Source organism: Helobdella robusta (genome assembly GCF_000326865.2).
Source record: "Helobdella robusta unplaced genomic scaffold HELROscaffold_3, whole genome shotgun sequence".
NCBI classification, from domain to species: domain Eukaryota; kingdom Metazoa; phylum Annelida; class Clitellata; order Rhynchobdellida; family Glossiphoniidae; genus Helobdella; species Helobdella robusta.
The window spans coordinates 2,805,485-2,824,597 of NW_008704501.1; the positions used below are offsets into that span (position 1 = coordinate 2,805,485).

A 19,113-nucleotide genomic window follows, 5' to 3' on the forward strand; every position below is an offset into this window, starting at 1 on the left:
CACGTAGTTCACGGAGGAAGCCAAATAATAAAATTCCATTCTTACATTCGGCTGTGTTTAAAAACATGGAAGAATTGTGTGGTGATCGTTTGAATTTGATTTTTATAAGCCAAAATAGTAATGTAAATTATTTTACACGTTAGATAAATAGCTATTGTCGATCTTATGTATATAAATATATGCACATACGTATTTATGTACATACATACATATACATATACTATACCTATAAATTAGAATTTCAGCCATCTTTGTCATTGTCTTTGTCACCATCATAGAATTCATTTGAAGCTTCGGGTCTGAAAATGTGATCATGATCATGTTAAAATAACTCCCAAATTAAACGTTTGAAATTTTTTAATAAGCATGTTCTAGGTGTACAAAATGGCTTCATTATAAGAATTCATGTTAAAACGTTAGCCAATATTCTATAACGTCATGATAGATGCAAGAAGGGTTTGTGTGCGTGATTTTCTATAAAAGCATTTGCATACTACTATTTATTAAAGCGATACAGATAACATTAGTAACTAAATGAAATCTGAAAAAAACTTTTTGTTTGGGTCGTCAAACGTGTTTCTGACAAGATCGGGATCAACATCGTCCATGTTGTCCAGGTTGATGAGTTCTGGGGAGATGTCTTGAAGTTGTACGCTAGGAGAGTGAGGAAGGTGTCGCAGGTTCTCGTGTATGAACTGTTTCAGCGTATCTAAATACTAAACGTTCATAACATTCAATCAATTTCTAACACGATTGAAATTTCAAAATTAATTTAGCAACGAATGATTGCAAGCGATTTTATGAACATACACATACGTGACGCGTATGTTCTTTACTCGTATTAGCGATAATAAACTGTATATTTATATATTTATTATAATATATTTTCCGCTGTAGAACAGCTGTATCGGGATAATGAACAATGCAACAGAATACTAGAAATTTATTGGTATGAAATATACATAAACATTACACATGTAGGCATCTTAAGATGTTGATACTCAAAATGCAATAAACGTACAAAATATCATTTTTATTGAAAGCATAGTATGAAAGAGTCCGAATGTAAAGTAACCATACTTGTCTAGTATTGAGATTCTCCTGTTTTCCAGCAATATCGGGATGAAGTGAAAAATCAGGCGCGAAATATTCAAGATAATCTGTCAATAAAAGACAAAAAGAGGTAAACCATCAAACTTTTGTAGTTTGGAATGCTGTTTTGGCTTTCGAGTGTTTATCGTTCGTATGCATGACTTCATTCAAATTTGAATTATTTAATAATTTCATTTTAGAAAGCCTCTATACACGTTTCTTAGATGTCATTTGGTTGGTTACACTTAAAATTTTACCAAAAAAATGAAATATCATATAGAAACAAATGTTTATGAAGTGATATAACAAAACCATTCTAACCATGGTAAGGCAGTTCGTTGCTGATTTCTTCGTTCAGTAGCACGGATGTTTCGTAACACCAGCAGCGAGCCACATTGCGTAATGTATAACCTCCGCCACCCAGTACCAACAGCGGGATGTTCAAGTCTTTCACAAATTTGACACATTCACTGTACAATATAAATTACAAGTCGTTGAAATATTCGGTGCTAAGGGAATTAGACTTAAAGTTTCTTATATAAATAACAAATTTTACTCAGACGAGCGCTCTAATTTTTAACTAATTAACAGCAATCTTATGAGATGCTTTTTATTCTCTCCATTCGTCATCTTCCATACTTGTCACGATTGCACACAATTGGATTGCAAACATTAGAAAGAATTTTGTGGGCTAATTGTTGATTTGTATCTCCTATTCAAAATAATACATAACTTCGTCTAAATCAACCTAATTTATCATTTAATCTTGTCACTCTACTTGGAAATTTATAGACATCAAAGCAGATTGCTTGAACCCAACAAAGACAATGCAACAAAACATTTTCATTATAATATTCACACATGGAACACCTTGCTGGAAGAGGAGGTCTCATCAACTTCACTTGCCATCTTCAAAAGTCGTCGTCTGCTGTCCACTCATTTAAACCAATTCTTAATTACTAAATGCTTTTAACACCTGACCTGCAATCTGCTTACAGTACATTTAATCTGAATGGTGATATGTATTGTATATCTTGATCGTCATCGTTCATCTATGTTATTAGATTTCGTTGGTGATTAATTTAATCTATACCAATTATTATGGAACTTTATTTTGTAATCCTATTGTGTATTTAATTTTAACGGTGTCATCTACACTGTATATCTTTTTCGTTATACCTTATTCACTTCATTCATTTGTACAGGTGCATATTGTTATCTTTTTCTCTGGAACCATCTAACCAAGTTATTATTTGAAGGAAACTTGCATGGAAACAACGAAATATCAATTCACAAACACTGACAAAAATAATTTTTCATCAAGCCTAGTAGAAGAAGTAAATGAGCTACAAAATTTTTTAAATTTTAATAATGAAAAATATTAACTGACTGACCCATGTCCTCTAGTGGTGAGGTTGAAACAACCCAATCTGTCGTGTCCTAATGAGTCAGCACCACACTGTTTAAAAATATGAAAAGTCATGTCAACTGATTCATGTTACAAAAATTCCATAGATAAACAAAGCAGTTTACTTGCAACACAATAGCAGTTGGTTGGAAAAAGTTGACTACATCTTGTACTACAGGTTTGAAAATTGACAGGTAGGCTGAAATAATCAGTTAACATGCTTCAATAACTATTGATTGATAAGAAACAGATCAAACTTGAACTTGTTCTAAAAAAACTTTTTTGTTAATTTTAATGAAGCATCTATGAACACGAAGCTGCTTGCACATCAATCGTCAGTTAGTTCTAGCTGAACATTTTTAAGATCCACTCCATGTAATGCATGCAACATATGCATTTGTATGTGCAAGCAAAAGTCGCATCATAAGTGTAAGAAATAATTGTTTGAGTTTTGAATGGACAAGTGTTCAAAGCAAATCGGCTAAAAGACGTAGCATTTTTATTTTCTTCACTAACTCGCTTACCTGCATTGTGTTACATTTTCACTGATGACAATATTCCTGCTTACAAAAAAGAGATTTGTGCAGATAGGCTGATAAATAATAACTATAAGAAAGTCCGAGAACTACTGATGTATTAAATGGAAAACCAATGTATACAAATTCTCAGTCTATCTTTTTTAGTTTAAGAGAAACAAAAAATGGCTGAAAATATAAGATGGGACACAAACTTTGATCATCAATGCCTTCTCGAAGAGGAACATTGACAGAATACAAAGAACCGCAATCAACACCTGTCTCGTACATGTCACCTATTATGAATCAAATCAATACACATTCTGTAAATTAATAATAAACTTTTATTTTAAACAAATTTCGTATTAAAATATTAAAAGCAGCAGTCTATGTTAGAAAACATAAAAATCAATTAAAATTTGTACCAAGAAACCAGTTAGAATGTAAAAAAATAAATGAATTAATTGATATAATGAACCTGTGCCAGGGAAGAAATAATTTCCATACTTATGAAAAGAAACAGTCATGACACGGTCAGTGAGGTAGAAAGCCTCTTGTACTCCATCTCCGTGATGGATATCTATGTCACAATACAGCACGCGAGGGTTGTATCTAATTAAATGTCAAACATTTTAATTGCTCATTGAAAATGAGTTCTGGTAATTTCATCAAACATTGCGCCTATTTTGTGATTAGCTGATTAATCTATACAAGTTAATTTCCCAGAGATATTTATAAAAAATTACTTAAAAATAGATTAAAATATACTTCCATACTTTAACAATTCTAGAATAGCTAAGACAATGTCATTGACGTAACAGAAACCAGAGGCTTCATATTTCTTTGCATGATGTAACCCACCAGCCCAATTTATTGCTATGTCACATTGCTGCAAATGAAGACATTAACAAAAGTTACAGTACATAACATGAAGCAACAGAAACAGCAGAAAAGTCACAGTACAAAAGACGAAGCAACAGAAACAAGGGAAACAAAGAGGAACGAACGTTGTTGTTCAGCTTGTGAGCTCCTTCAAGAGATCCCCCAGTGTATAAAGAACAGAAGTCAAACAACCCTTCAAAAACAGGACTGCAAAAGTTTTAGAAAATCATTTTAATGTTTAAGATACTAAATTTTTAAAAACAATTCACTGGTTAAAATAAAATTACATCCAGAATCATAACAATTGTTGGCAATATGATCAAAAATAAAAATATCTCACCAGTCATCGCCAACATTGAACATGTTCAGGTTCTTTGTGTATTTGTCTACTGTCTGAGGAGTAACATTCTTCAAGAAACTGATATATTCTTCTGTATGAAACCGGCACATATCATATTCTGAAGCTTTGTATGGCCTGTACAACTGGATTTAAAAATTTTCACATGAGTTTATATTAAATTCAAAAATTTACAAATAACATTTATAAAACAACAGCAGACACAAAACAAACCTTGTCTTAGATTTCAATGTTATCAATAATTTGTTATATACAATTTTGAATGTTCATCATGCTAATCATGTCAAAGTACATACAACATCAACCTATGATCATTACGTCAATCACATCAACCTACATTGATGCCATCCAACTCAAACCAGCCAAAAACAAAATTTAATTTAAATTAAAAATGCATAGTATTGCCAAAATAAATATCAGCTATGAAAACTGGTTAATAAATAATTTATTAAAAACTCAATTCATCCAAATACATAGCATTGATGATTTAAATATAAAAATGTCTAACTTTCATTTTAGAGTGCAGATCATAATTTAATACAAGGCTATGAGTGACTGCAATTCTATGAGGTTTCATGGGATGACCAGTGCCTAAAATAGTTAATAATTTCTTTTTAATAACCAAATCAATGATTTTATGAAAAAAATTCAAGATAAATAGAAAGTTTAAACTCATTCTTCACAAAACAAAATATGCCAACTAATTAAAACTGTCAGTAAGAGCACCTAGCACGTCGGTGGCTTGCTAAAAAAAAAAGCTGCTGAGTAATTGTGAGCAACCATTTACATAAAAATCTTACAATTTTATTGAATAATATAAAACAGGTGTCTAATCATCTTTTCTTCAACTCTATCCATATAAACTTCATTTATATAGCATGTCCATCTCCAGTTATAAGTATTCATTTATTTACAAAAAGGTTACAAATATCATTCATCTTTCCTCCAGAATTTTTTAGAATTGTGTTAAAATTTATATTGCTTTGCTGTAAACAAAAATACTTTTAGTTAGTTGTAATTGTGATGCTTTATAAGAAGTAAATTAGTAAAGTATATGTAGATATGTAAATGAAAAAAATAGTCAAGAGTCAACTGTTAAAAACCCTCAGTGGCCTCAGTGCAACATTTTCAAGAAAAAAATTGATTAATTAATTAATAATTAGTATTATTAAAATAAAAACTATTAAAAATAATTAAAGTATTAAAGATTTATTAAAATTAAACTATTATTAAACTAAAAAGTAAAAAGTAATTTAGTAATTAAACTATTACTAAAGTAAAAAGTAATTTAGTAATTTATTACTTATTTAATTTTTATATTCTAATCTAATCTCACGTTCTTCTCTAATGTGTAATGCACTCAATACTGTGGCGATGGTAAGATTAAGATTACCATTAAGGTAAAACGTGAGATCGGTACTCCTATGGTATCGTCCATGTTTACAAACTATCGCAATGTACTTTTAATAAATTGACTCTGCCGTGTTGAATTGTCTAGCGCTTGATTATTTATTTATATCAAATTGAAAATAATTTAGATCATTACTATAATAATAATTTAGATCATTACTTGTCAAATATCAATGGCTTGCTTATAGAGTGGTTGAAAGGGTTAGGGCCTCCATTTTTAACAAAATTTTCAATCATTTCATAAATGATTGAATATTTTAACCACTCCATATTTGTGAAATGATTGAAAATTTTGTTAAAAAGGGAGGCCCTAACCCTGTTAACCACTCCATAAGCCATTGATTGTTATCAAAACAGAAATTTACCCATATTATAACTTTTTTTATTTAATGTTCACTATTTCAACTATTTGACAAGTAATGATCTAAAAAACTTACCTAATTAAATTATTTTCAATTCAACATGGGCGGAGTCAATTTATTAAAAGTACATTGCGACAGTTTGTAAACATGGACGATGCCATAGGAGTACCGATCTCACGTTTTACTTAACATTAAAGTAGTTATAAAAGAATAAAAATTAGAAAAGTAGGCTACTCTGCCGCCAAAAGCCACCAGAGCACCTGGAGCAGCGGAAAGCGCAACCACACCAATTTACGATAAAACTGTAAAGAGGTGACAGTACATACCATAATGAAAGTTGCCAACGTCCGGATCGTAAAAATAAGAAACCCGTTTTTTATACATTCTAAAATAGCACACGCAAACTAAAAAATTAAGATAGTAGCACTACGATTTCAAGCAAAATATGTCCATTGTTTACAAATAAAACATTTTTGCAGCGATGTAACAGTCGGGTCAATTAAGGATTATAAAAACCGGTTTCATTTCCTTGCTATCGAACTTATACATGCATTTACGATTTAGATCATATATATAAAATAATAAAAACACACACACACACACACACACAAACACACATATATATACGTCATCGATAATAATAATAATAATAATACTTTTAATAACAATGATGACGACGACAACAACAATACAAACAACGATAGCAACAACAGCAGCAACAATAAAAAGAACAACAACTACAACAACAATAATAATAATGGTAATGATGATAATAATAATAATAATAATAATAATAATAATAATAATAATAATAGTAATAATAATAATAATAATAATAATAATAATAATAATGATAATGATAATGATAACGATAATGATAATAACAATAATAATAATAATAATAATTAATAATATTAATAATAATAATAATAATAATAGAAACGATATTCTAATTAATTTCGCGCTTCAAATTTGTGACATTGTTGGTTGCCATCTTGACAACGGCCACGTAGCATGAACAATCGTGTAATTTCAAATATTTTGTTTACTAATTTCAATGAACCTTTGCGTTTTTATTTCGTTACTTTTATTTTATTTTAATATATTAAAAAATACAACTAATTAACTATTAATAGAATTTATTTAAAATATATTGCACTGATGATGACTTTACGTCGAAATAGATCTATATGCATAATTTTAATAATAATATAAAAAATAAACGATTATAAAAATGGGATCTTGCTTGATTAATTTTGACAATTAAAATCATAAACGATTATAAAATGGATTTCAACATTTTGAATAGACTTAATTGTAAAGAACTAGTTCAAAATATTAGAAAATCAACCGTAAAACTTGTTAATGCTGAATCGTCGGTGGATTTTTTGAACAACTGTATATATATATATATATATATATATATATATATATATATATATATATATATATATATTGGGTTTAGACTATCATAAATACAATTATTTAAAAGATCACTGCGTTTTCGCCTTGATAGAAATTTTGGGTTTAAACTATCATAAGTACAATTATTTATAAAGATCACTGCGTTTTCGAATATATATTTTAAATTTCGTTATATATATATGTATGGTCTCCTCCAACAATATATATATATATATTATATATATATATGTGAGTGTGTGTGTGTATGTGTGTGTATAATATATATATATATATATATATATAATATATTTTCCAAAGTTGTTCTCAAATTATTGTACGATTTCTAAAAAAGATATAAAAATCTTGCAAAATTCGCCTACCAACGAGATGTTATTCTGACCTATATAGTATATACCCAAAACTGTTTGCAACTTTTTTAACATGCCTGGTCTTGTGTTTAAATCATGGCAAATTTTCTTCGACTCGCAGGTACGTAGTCATAATTCCACTATCGAAAAATCAAAATTTGGATGAAAATGACATCGGAAACTACAGACCAATTTCAAATCCCTCATTTGTTTCCGAAATCATCCAACGTGCAGTGCCATCAAGGATACTGTTGAACGTTTGATTCGTAAGCAATGATGAGTTCATCTATGCCCAAACCATTGTACAATCTGATGACAAACAGTGTTTAGCGAATGTACCGCTAACAGAAAAATGAAAGAGAATAACAGTTTGAAGAATGTTGTATTCGCATCTGGATGAATTTTTGGTCTCCCAGAGTGGTGAATTATTTCTAAAAATATTTAGAATATCGTGTGTGTTGTGTGTGTGCGCGTGTGTTTGTGTTTGTGTGTGCGTGTGTTTGTGTGTGTGCGTGTGTGTGTGTAATATATTTAACCTTTATATAATGCAAATAAAGATATACGCGCACGTTATAGCATTCGCGGATAAGTATCTCTTTTTTTGTTTTATTATATGTGAATGGGAGTATTTATATGACTTCGTATATACTTCGTTAGTTAAAAATTTAACACACTGGCGAAAACAGAATACCCATTGAATGCGACGACACCTATTTAAACATAGAAGATAGGTCTCTTCATTCAGATCGCCCGCAGTTCACGTCATATGATGTTAAAATATCTCTACAAAGTTTCATTAACATGGCCAAGTTTGTTACTATTAGTAAGATTTCTGGAATTTATTCACACAAATAAAGCAAAAATTACATAGAATTAACTGACTTTTTAACATACGAAAACAGATTATCTGGTTAATCGGAAATTGTCTTGCGTTTGGTTTGACGTTTTCGAGTTATGTCAACAAAAGGGAGTACGCTTATCTGTTTTCGTTACTTGGAGTATGTGCTCTTTTGTGTATAATTTTTTGACACTTCTTCTTTTATGATTTACGGGTGCTGTTTTTATTTCTATAAATTAAAAATAATTAAATCTCAATTTTATTAAATATCATTTATAACAACATATAAAACGATAAAAAGTTTCAGCATTTTTAACGAGGGTTGATTGAACATTTAACCACCTAATTAATAGTAATATTTTTCAAAATGCGATGATCTGTAAAATGAGCCCATTCAAATGTTTGTTTTTAATTTAAGTTTTAATTGTTTTTAAAGCGCACTAACTACATTTTCCATCAGTTTGAATGTTTTTTTTGTTTAATTTTCAGTATTCCATCGCCATCTCAAGAGGTGCCGCAGTGGCTCTCAATTTGAATTGTGCTCTGGTGTTGCTGCCCGTTTGTAGAAAGTCTCTGTCATTCGTTAGAAGTTGCATCTGCTCTGCACGGGCGCAAAATGTTGGTCAATGTACATTTTTTCATTTGCACATTAGTTGTGGTTTTTTCAATACTCTTTATATACTAATTGCGTCAACTTTGTATATGCAGTGTCTTTGAATAAATTTTTTATGATGCAGTTCTGTCAAACGCCACAAAGGTTGTACAATCCACACCACATGGCAAACATCGTATCATACGCGCATGATAGATTCGGACAGACAGTTTTCGAACCATGCCATCGCTTAATAGCAGCGCGGAACATGACACTGCTACGGACTGAGCTAATTTGGCGACCACCACCACAATACATTTTATTAATACGTATCTCGCAGTACTTTTGTAATGTCAGCCGGCAACAACTTGATCACCACATACTCTTCCACAAAATAATTGCCTACGCCATTTGCTTTTGGACAGGTAATTTGTGTTATTTAAACGCAAAACTTAAATATTTTAAATTCATTAATTAATATTTGAATTTCTCTTAAGTTGTCCATATAGCCGGGCACACGTTCAATTTGGAAAGATTTATAGAAGCCACAAGAACCAAAAACGAGTCAGTCAACTATCACTTAAGCTCTCTGCCGCACAACGCTTACACAACTTGGATAAATCCGATACCGCGAAACAATACGGTACTCCTATTTAATAATTGTAATTATTATTTTATTCGAATTTTTTAAATTTTTCTTATAAATTCAAGAATCCTATATACGAGATGATGGTGATGATTCCAGGATGGACTGGATTGCTGGCCACCGTCATCCTCATTCTCATTGCTTCTGCTTCTACCAAATCCGTTAGGTTGAGTAAATGCTTCACGACTTATAATGATCACACTTCATGTTTTGGCCTTTATTTCATTTGCCTTTATGGCTGGTTAACGTTATTAATTGAGTGGAACATTAACTGTTATTGCAGTGACCGTATTCGATTGCAAGGAGATCCCCGTCTGTCACATGCTATGTGTGTGATGTGTTGTTTCACGTGCATTTACATGCTCTGTGTCTTTGCTGTCGATGCTTTTGAAAAGTATTGAAAAGGGAATTATAATAAATAAATAAATAATTTTCGAAATTTTATTCCTTTTCGAAATTAATTAAGTGTACGTTAAAAGTTGTAAACCTTTATCTAACATTAATTAGACATTTTTTAATTTAATTTAACGTAGACATAAAGTTCACGAGATCTTTGCATACAATCATTACTTATTCATCCTTTTCTTCGCATTCATCGTCGTGCATGGCTTCGGGTATGTTTTCATAATTTAGTATTTAATTCGATTTTGAAGTAACGATAATTTCATTAATGTGTTGTTTGTTAACTTTTACGTACTATTCATTGTGTGGATGCTTTCAACAGCATCAATTTTATTATTGTGGCAATTTCAATTTGTGACATTCATGTTTATGTTTTTGAAACGATTTTCATCAAATTCGAAATAATACCATTTTTTCCTAATTTTCATAGGTAGGGTAACACCGTTAAAATTTAATATCAATTTAAATAATTTAATATTGGTTCTCTTTAAGTTAACAAACAGACACACAAACAAACAAACAAATAAAAGTTTCACTGATTTGCAGTTGTTAACTTGCGTTTAATTAAATGCGTGCCAAGTGAAATATAATGAGGCAATCTTCATTTTTATCTAAGCTGTATCCGCCGCAGAATAAAAATCTAACCATCGACTGCTCGTCTTTTAATCTTTCAATCTTTTAATCAAATTTAAATTTCCAAATGGCGTGAAACTGCATGTTGTCATGAATTATGTTGATCTGCAGAAGAGTTGTGAAACGTCAATCGAACGATGAGGAGCACAGTCCTTACTTGTGCCAAACAGTGCCTGAGCGCTGGGGTAATTCTTCTGAATGCCCACCTCCAACATTTGATTCAGACCCACCTACAGTCTGTGTACTTTCACTATCATTTAGTTTATATTTATTATATTTTTTTTATTTTATGACATTGCTAATCTTTTAGTGTTCTTGTTATTTGATTTAACATGGGAGCCGGAGATTTTTCTAAGAGTTAACTTTTAAATCAGTCGGAGTCAAAATATTTTTGTCTTATTTCTACTTTGAAATGAGTGTTAAAAATTTAAAAACATGATTTCTTATGTTTGTTTGTCTATGCAAGATGAGAATATTTTACCATTTATAAAAGGGATGTAGCTGTTACCAAATGCGCCACGCAACTTATTTCATTTTGAAAACGTGACGCGCATCATTATAATAGCTAGTATTCTCAATCTTCCTCTATGTACAATGTTGACGGTTGAGCCGAAGAATATGATTGAATTTATCAAAATTTTGCAATCAGTTTTAAAATAATGTAGAACATTTTTGAAAATTTGTTCTTAATGTATAAATATGTTAGTCTCAATAAGTAAGCAAGCACTACTTGACAAAATACTTCGACATTCGACAATTTAATGCTCTATGCATTTTTTTTCCAATTAAGTAAGCAACTCCAAAAATAGTTAAAATGAATAATAATGCAACTAGACGTGGATGTGGGTAGTTGGATCACTCATTCTCTACTTCCTCGAAATTTGCTTGAAAGTTGTCAACAGATTCAGAAGAGTAAACATCAGAGAGGTATATTGCAGCTCCATTACTTCTCAATTGTTCTTCAGTTTTTTAAATTGTGTGTTGTTTTTGTTGCAGATAACATTGTATCCAATGAACGTAGTGGAGATTAAAATGACAAAAAAGAATTTTAAGAGTCGACCCGGTCAATATGTTACCATAATGTGTCCTCAAATTTCATATTTTCAGTGGCATCCATTCACTCTAACTTCAGTTAATATAAATAATTATTTCGAAATTTTCATCCCAATTAAGCATATCAACACATACAACGTCATTCTGTTTAAAGTTTTTATGGTTTTATAAATTTATCAACACACCATACCTATAAAAATTAATAAATGAATAAATAAATTTTAAATTGAATGAAATTTGAAAGGTCTCATATTTCGAAATATTTTGCTAAACTACAGTTTGATTCATCAACTTAAAACTGACGAAAAGTGTTTTTAAACCAGCAAAAAACAATTCATTGAAAAAACTACAGGCGCCAAACGATGATTATTTTTCAGTTCACGTGCAAGCCGTTGGCGACTGGACAAATAAATTCCTCAAATTAGTCCAACATTCAAAAGAGGATGATTCTGTTATGTTTCCTAAGTAATTAATCGTTTCATTACTATTATTAAGTATTAGTAGAATAGTCATTTTAATATTAAAATAGAATAACTAAACAAGTTTTTCATTTTCATGATATAGTTGTTGAGAGATGAATTGTTTTATTATTATGAGCAAATTATTAAATGTAAATGTATATATTATATAATATATATATTATAGTCACGGGAAAAACATTTTACAATTTGTAGTTTAGCCGTTGATGGTCCGTTTGGAAACTGTTGTGAGGTATGGTTTTGTTGCTGCTAAATGTATTATTCAAATGACTAGCTGTTTTTTCTTGCATTCCGCAGAATGTTTACAAATACGAAGTTTTGCTTTTGATAGGAGCTGGGATCGGTGTTACTCCCTTTGCTTCTATTCTCAAAGATATCTGGTAAGTTAACAGATTTTGAAAAGTAAAAGAATAACTGCTGATTTTGAAACCAAATTTAGATAGAACATTTAACATTTACAACCATGGTATTTTACACCGTAAAAACCTTAAAGAAGCGTATTTTTATTCCGAATTAGTAAATTGTTTTAATGGTAATTTTTATCGAGCTAGAGCTCAACATGTCATATATATATTATATACACATACATATACACGATGTATATATATATATATATATGCATATATATACATATATATATATATATATACAAATATATATATATATTATTGTGTATATGCGTTTGTCTGTTTAAGTGTAACACATGACAGACACTACTATGTGTGTGATTATTTATACTTCATTTAATGAACAACGTGTTATTTTATTTGGGAATTTTATCCAACAATTCATCAAGCTACCAGCACATGAACAATAAAGAAATGGGCATCGTAAAGAAGATAAAATTTATATGGCTGTGCAGAGATCAGTCTTTCAAGTGGCTCGACGGCATGCTCAAACAGTTGGAACAAACGATGCAAAATGCCGACAAACGCGATTTCATAGAAATTGAAATATTTTGGACAAGTGGATGGGACGTAAATATGGTAAATATTTTTAATTTTTATGGCACTTTCAAAGTTTTGGATGAATCTGTTACAGTTTTTAGTAAGAAAATAAATTTGTTAGGTATTGAAATTTTTAATGAAAGCCTATCGTTTAAAATAAATAAAATATTTCATTTGATTTTTTTATGTATAACACATGGAGTATAACATAAACTATCAAATATTAATATTTATGGTCAAAATTTGTGTATGCTAATTTTGAAAATATTTAAAATATGAAGTTAAATGTTAAAAGTTTATTGCTTCCAGCTAAAAGGTTTCAGCAAACATATCAGAACATTAAAACATCGTATAATTTTTTTATTCATTAAAATAATATAGATAAATAATTTTTTTAATTCGATGAAACGAAAAATAAATAGCATAATTACAAATTAAGTATACAACGGTCCTACCATGTTATGTGTATTATAGGCAAGTACCTACGAACTATAAGATAATCCTTAAAAAACTATCAATGAACTTACCGGAAAAAACTCCTTCCTTCGTCAACACCAGAGATAACCTACTTTATTTTAGTAGTGGAAATAAAACCCGTCAGTGAATAATTAACTACTAATCCAAATTAATCATTATCGAACATAAAAAACAAACTTCAACGTGAGTATTATCTACCTCTCCTATGCCAATCTCCATTAAATACCTCGCCTAGCTACACAATCTTGACTGATTTATTCTTTAATGTGTTTTATTTAAAATAACTAAAAAATTAAATGCTCATACATTGAAATGTTTTTATTTTTTGCCCAGCAACAACAGATGGTTGAAACAATAAGTGATGCTGTCGATTGTCTAACCGGTCTTCGAAGTAAAACTCAGTTTGGAAGACCGAATTGGAAAAATATTTTCGAAATTCTTGCTTCCGAGTATTTGTTAGTTGTTATAATTTGGCTAATACTAGTTATATAATAATTATAATGGTTGACCTTACTAAGCAAATTATGTAATGTAATATTACAGATTAAAATTAAATAAAATTAGATTAATTTATATTATGTATTGTAATATTACAGATTTAAATTAAATTAAATTTCAGAACAGAAAAAATCGGTGTCTTCTTTTGTGGACCTAAAGTGCTAGGTAAAATATTGAAAAATCTTTGCATCAAATATTCTCGGATGCCTCATATAACACCGCAGTTCGTTTACCATAAGGAGAACTTTTAGTAGTACTAGCGCGTTTGTTTCGTCTAGAGTAATTTCGAATAAAATAATTGCGTAATAAAAATTTTCTAAAACGGACTTTTGCTTTCAAATTTCATTTCTTGTTCACTATTTTTCTTGAATGCTGGAGGTCTATGTGGCTTATGGTCGATCGTAAAGTAGGTACCAATCTATAATGCTGACAAGTGAAATTGCAGCACGCATGCGTTGAGAGACGTCAAAATGCGAAGTTTAGAATTCGTTACGCAGAATTTACTTTAAGCGACAACATTTTTGTGTTTTTGTTAAATTTTTTCTAATCTATTGCAAGGAGTTCTTAATAATTTCTAACGTCACAGTACAATAAAAATAAGGTTTCATTGCGTCCTGTGTACAAAGTCAGCAGGAGGACTTAGAATCCTGTCTACAATTTCGGCATATGACGATACGCGTATGATCTCATTGCAATCGAATCCATTCATTGCAAAACAGACGCACTTTACACAACACCCGCCCGCCGTTTCCCTGTATAGATTTGCAATTTTTTTTATTTAAATGTCAAAGTGTTTCTCACGTTCCAATTTTTTTCCCAACAAGGTCGACCGGAAAAATGTTTGTTTCTTGCGTCAAACGTCCCAAATGGTCTGTTAACATAGCATAATATAGCAAGAAATAACATGACAGAGTTTAAAATGGTTCATTAAACTAATAAGGGTTAGTGTGAGAACAACTGCCAATTGTGTATCCAGTATCCCAGTTCTTCCAGTTTTGTTAGTCGATTCATCAGAGACCGTCTCCTCACTCAGCTCATTCCAGGCGTGCTTACTATTCTGCAGTTAAAGAATTTTTGCTTCATTGAACTTTCTGTCTTTCCGAAGTGTTTAATAACATAATAGTTGATCTGGAAGCATATAAAAGCATATGAAATATATTAGACTCTTTCAACCAATCAATATAATAGATGCATGACGTAATTGCTGCTCTTTCTTTCAGGGAATGAAAAGAACTCAAAAAAGCGATATTACTGTAAAAGAAAGCCTAAATATTGATGCACATGTAAATATGTTCAAATAGGTGTCTATGTATATGAGTGTTCCATATACATAGGTAAATCAATCCTCAATATATTAACAATATTTATTTGGCTTTCCATAATTTTGAGAGTTTTAGTGGTAATATTCAAAATTGTTTCAGCCGGGTCACCTGCTTGTTTACAATTTATACATAAAAGTGTTACAAACTAATTGTATTTTATTACAACTAATTATAATTATTTATAAATAATAATATTTAATCATTCATATATAATTTTTGTTAATTATTTTGTGTGTTTTCTAGTTTTCATAATGACATTTCATTCAGTGGATGGAGATGAATTTTAATAAATTTTCATAATGACATTTCATTCAGCAGTGGATGAAGATGAATTTTAATAAAAATTCTGAATGGAGTGAAAAAAGGTTAAATATTTTTTTAAAACTATAGGTTAGGTAGAGGTAGTATAATATCATTTTTTAATTTATATAAATAATATATCATATAACAATTGAATAAATGGTGATCATATATTTTTTTTATATGCCAATTATAATATTATAATTAAATATAATAATATATCATCTGATATTTTAGTTTTAGAGGTGGAAGTGGAAAAATGAAATGATTTCACAGTTTATTTATTTAAATTGAAATAAAATGAATTAATTAAAAAGCAAGCCAAGCCCAGCCAAAAATAAAGCAGAAAATCCAATTACATGAACACTTTATAATGAAGTTTTAGTAATTTGAATGATAATGAAAAGAATTATTTACTAACTAACGAATGAGCATCATTTAATTTAATTTTTATTATTGTTTACTCTTACTCTGTTGTTTTTGCCATCAGGATAATTAAACCACCAGGGCGAATGCTAATGAGATCTTCAAACTTGAAGCCCAACAATAATGAAGATGATGATGGGGATAATGTTGACAGTAAGAAAATTGCAGATGAATTGCATTCAAAAAGTTTTGAGCAATTGTCTAATAAAGGTTTTCTTATGCCTTTTCGTTCTTTAAAGTTGCTAATATGGCAAAAATTTAATTTAATGAATGAAATATAACAAGAGTGATCAAATTTTTTTAAAGAAAGCGCTCCCATTTTTTGAAAAAATTTTTGATTAACGCAAGTAAAAATGTTAAGTTTTACTAGCCTATTCAATTTGAATGTGTTACGTTCAAGTATTATTTTTGAACATGCATATTATTTAGCTTGTTTAGTGCTTATATGGACTGTGACTGAGTTACATGGCGTTCCTTCAACCTGCAGGGCTTCTGAATGTGATGTAACTGAAATTCTTTTTTTTTCCTTAGAAATTTTATGAAAAAGCCTGAAACACTTTGACAGCAAGCACCATAATGCTGTTATAAACCAATAAGTGTTGAATGTTTACCAGAGAAATGCTTTTTCTTTTCATAATGGAATTTTAAGCAATTAAAAATGTCATAATTTTTTTTTGTTCGATTAGTTTGAAAAAATATTTGATACTAATATATGAAAAATATTTAAAATATAAAATGTTTCCTCTCAGGTGTTAATTCAAGCATTGATACAGGCACTTCGTTCTTAACTGATGCCTTTGCTGATTCAACATGGGCCAAGTAAATTTAAATTTTTCAGATGAAAAAACTACAAAACATTATTATCAAATTTTTTAAATAATTGGAAAGACTTTCCGAGTCAGTGAAAACAATGACTAGAGCTAGCAGCATTTATCCTGAGATTTATGGTTTGTCTGCTTACTTTGACTAATCTGGAATTGAAATAATAATTTATTTCATTGGAATTAAATATTTTTAAGGCATTCAAAAGCAAAACATTTGGAAGACCTCAGTTAAAAAGTAAGAAATTTCTATCACCTCATCTGTTGGTTTTGAATTTTTTTAATTTATGGGTATTTGTACGTTTGAAAATAAATAAATTACAAAAATTGGTTTTCTGTGAAACTTTTTCAACAAAACATAACAGTCAAGTTTTATAACAAATAAAAAGGTATATAAATGACATATTTTGGTTTATTAAGAAAAAATTCAAATTTATAAATTGTGATTTAAATATTGAAAAATAATTTTTTTCAATAACTAAGATAATTATTTTGTTATCAATGTAATGTTGAAATAAGAAGAATGTTTTCATTACTTATAATTTTGCCATGAACAAATGTTTCCTAGCGTTGAATTTATAAGTCTTATAATAACATAAACATTGTATGTGCTTATTTCTGAACTTTTGCCTTATACTTCCAACGTAAATGTGCATTGTTACATTCACAAGCTATGTATTATTTCACATGAATAACTTCTAATTACAAAAGTTTTCCTCTATCAAGCAATGAAGATGGCGGAATGTTTAAGTTTTCCATATTATTGAAATGATACAACTCGTCACGATTTGAATCTGAATAAATATAGACTATAGGCCTATAAAACAGTACTTATGGTCTCTTTAGTAAATTTTCATTCCCTTTGCGAATTTTAATAAATATTTTTGAGGAATTTTAAACTACACATACAAACGATTATATCCAAAAGAAACCTATGCTGTGAAAGTATATTTTTACACTGAACCTTATATAGCAGAAAAATCTAGGTTAGGATCGGTTAAAATTATCGGACTAAGATGGTTTAGATACGTTGGTAGAAAATTTGTAGGCGATTATGTAAGGAAGTGTGCAATATGACGGTGAAATAAGCGGGAAGATTCATCTAGGAAGAAGTTAAATGACAATGTCCTTTGGCCTTAGATCAAAAACATCTTTTGACAAAACAGAATGTATCAAAGCGTGCAGTCATGTAGATAGTTACGTTTGGAATCCGAAGCCACGTTTGCATCATATTTCTAGATTGTGCTTGATGTCAAAATTTTCTTTTTTGCCAAAAATCATTGATGAGACCAAAAAATTATCACCAAGTGCCCAGTCTATTATTGCAGTTTATCGATGGTATTGATTAATATCGTGCTTGCTTGTGTTTTCTTAAACATTAAATCATTTAAAATAGTTTGGCTTATTATAAGGTTTTCGCATTTGTTATGTCGAAAAACCATTTTGCTAATATTCCAGAAATGATGATGATGACAATTTCTAAATTATACGATTCGGTTTTCTAAAAAACAATATTCGATCAGAAATATTTATTAACATTATAATGAGTTTTATAAAACAGACCACCAATCAGAGTGCCCATCGAGCAGCAGTTGAAATATACTGAAGAGGATAATCTGCAACATGGCGAAATTAATTCTCCAAACGATACCTCAAGAGATGATATTGATCAGTCAACACTTGTCCTTTCAACAGAAACATGTTCTGGATGGAGCGTTTCAAAACTGAAAAATCCTCTTGCAAAGTAATTGCAAAAGTTTCAAGTGACAAACCTTTAACATACAATTTATTCTGTAATTAATTTTTAAGTTTTTCGGAGCCCATTGAGAAAGCAGCGACCAAATTTTCGGAATTAGATGGTATGTTGAAATGTTTCTTTT

The 19,113-nt window shown here is 29.8% G+C and overlaps 2 protein-coding genes across 2 annotated transcripts; one reads left to right on the forward strand and one right to left on the reverse strand.

Annotated features, from left to right (window-relative positions):
- Positions 1-241: 241 nt before the first annotated feature.
- On the reverse strand, positions 242-6,411 carry HELRODRAFT_65955 (hypothetical protein; the record flags this gene model as incomplete). Its single annotated transcript, XM_009021191.1, has 13 exons — positions 242-299; positions 553-716; positions 1,081-1,160; positions 1,414-1,562; positions 2,487-2,551; positions 2,626-2,699; positions 3,231-3,311; positions 3,494-3,627; positions 3,792-3,904; positions 4,023-4,104; positions 4,238-4,380; positions 4,764-4,846; positions 6,354-6,411. The coding sequence occupies 13 exons, from the start codon at positions 6,409-6,411 to the stop codon at positions 242-244; spliced, it is 1,284 nt and encodes a 427-aa protein (XP_009019439.1).
- A 2,290-nt stretch (positions 6,412-8,701) lies between these two features.
- HELRODRAFT_66368 (hypothetical protein) lies at positions 8,702-14,615 on the forward strand (the record flags this gene model as incomplete). Its single annotated transcript, XM_009021192.1, has 15 exons — positions 8,702-8,797; positions 9,127-9,255; positions 9,570-9,654; positions 9,727-9,872; positions 9,941-10,041; positions 10,409-10,489; positions 11,022-11,145; positions 11,745-11,837; positions 11,907-12,041; positions 12,316-12,428; positions 12,638-12,674; positions 12,740-12,822; positions 13,239-13,428; positions 14,200-14,321; positions 14,486-14,615. Coding segments are annotated over 15 exons (1,665 nt in total), but the record flags the coding sequence as incomplete, so codon positions are not given.
- Positions 14,616-19,113: the final 4,498 nt, after the last annotated feature.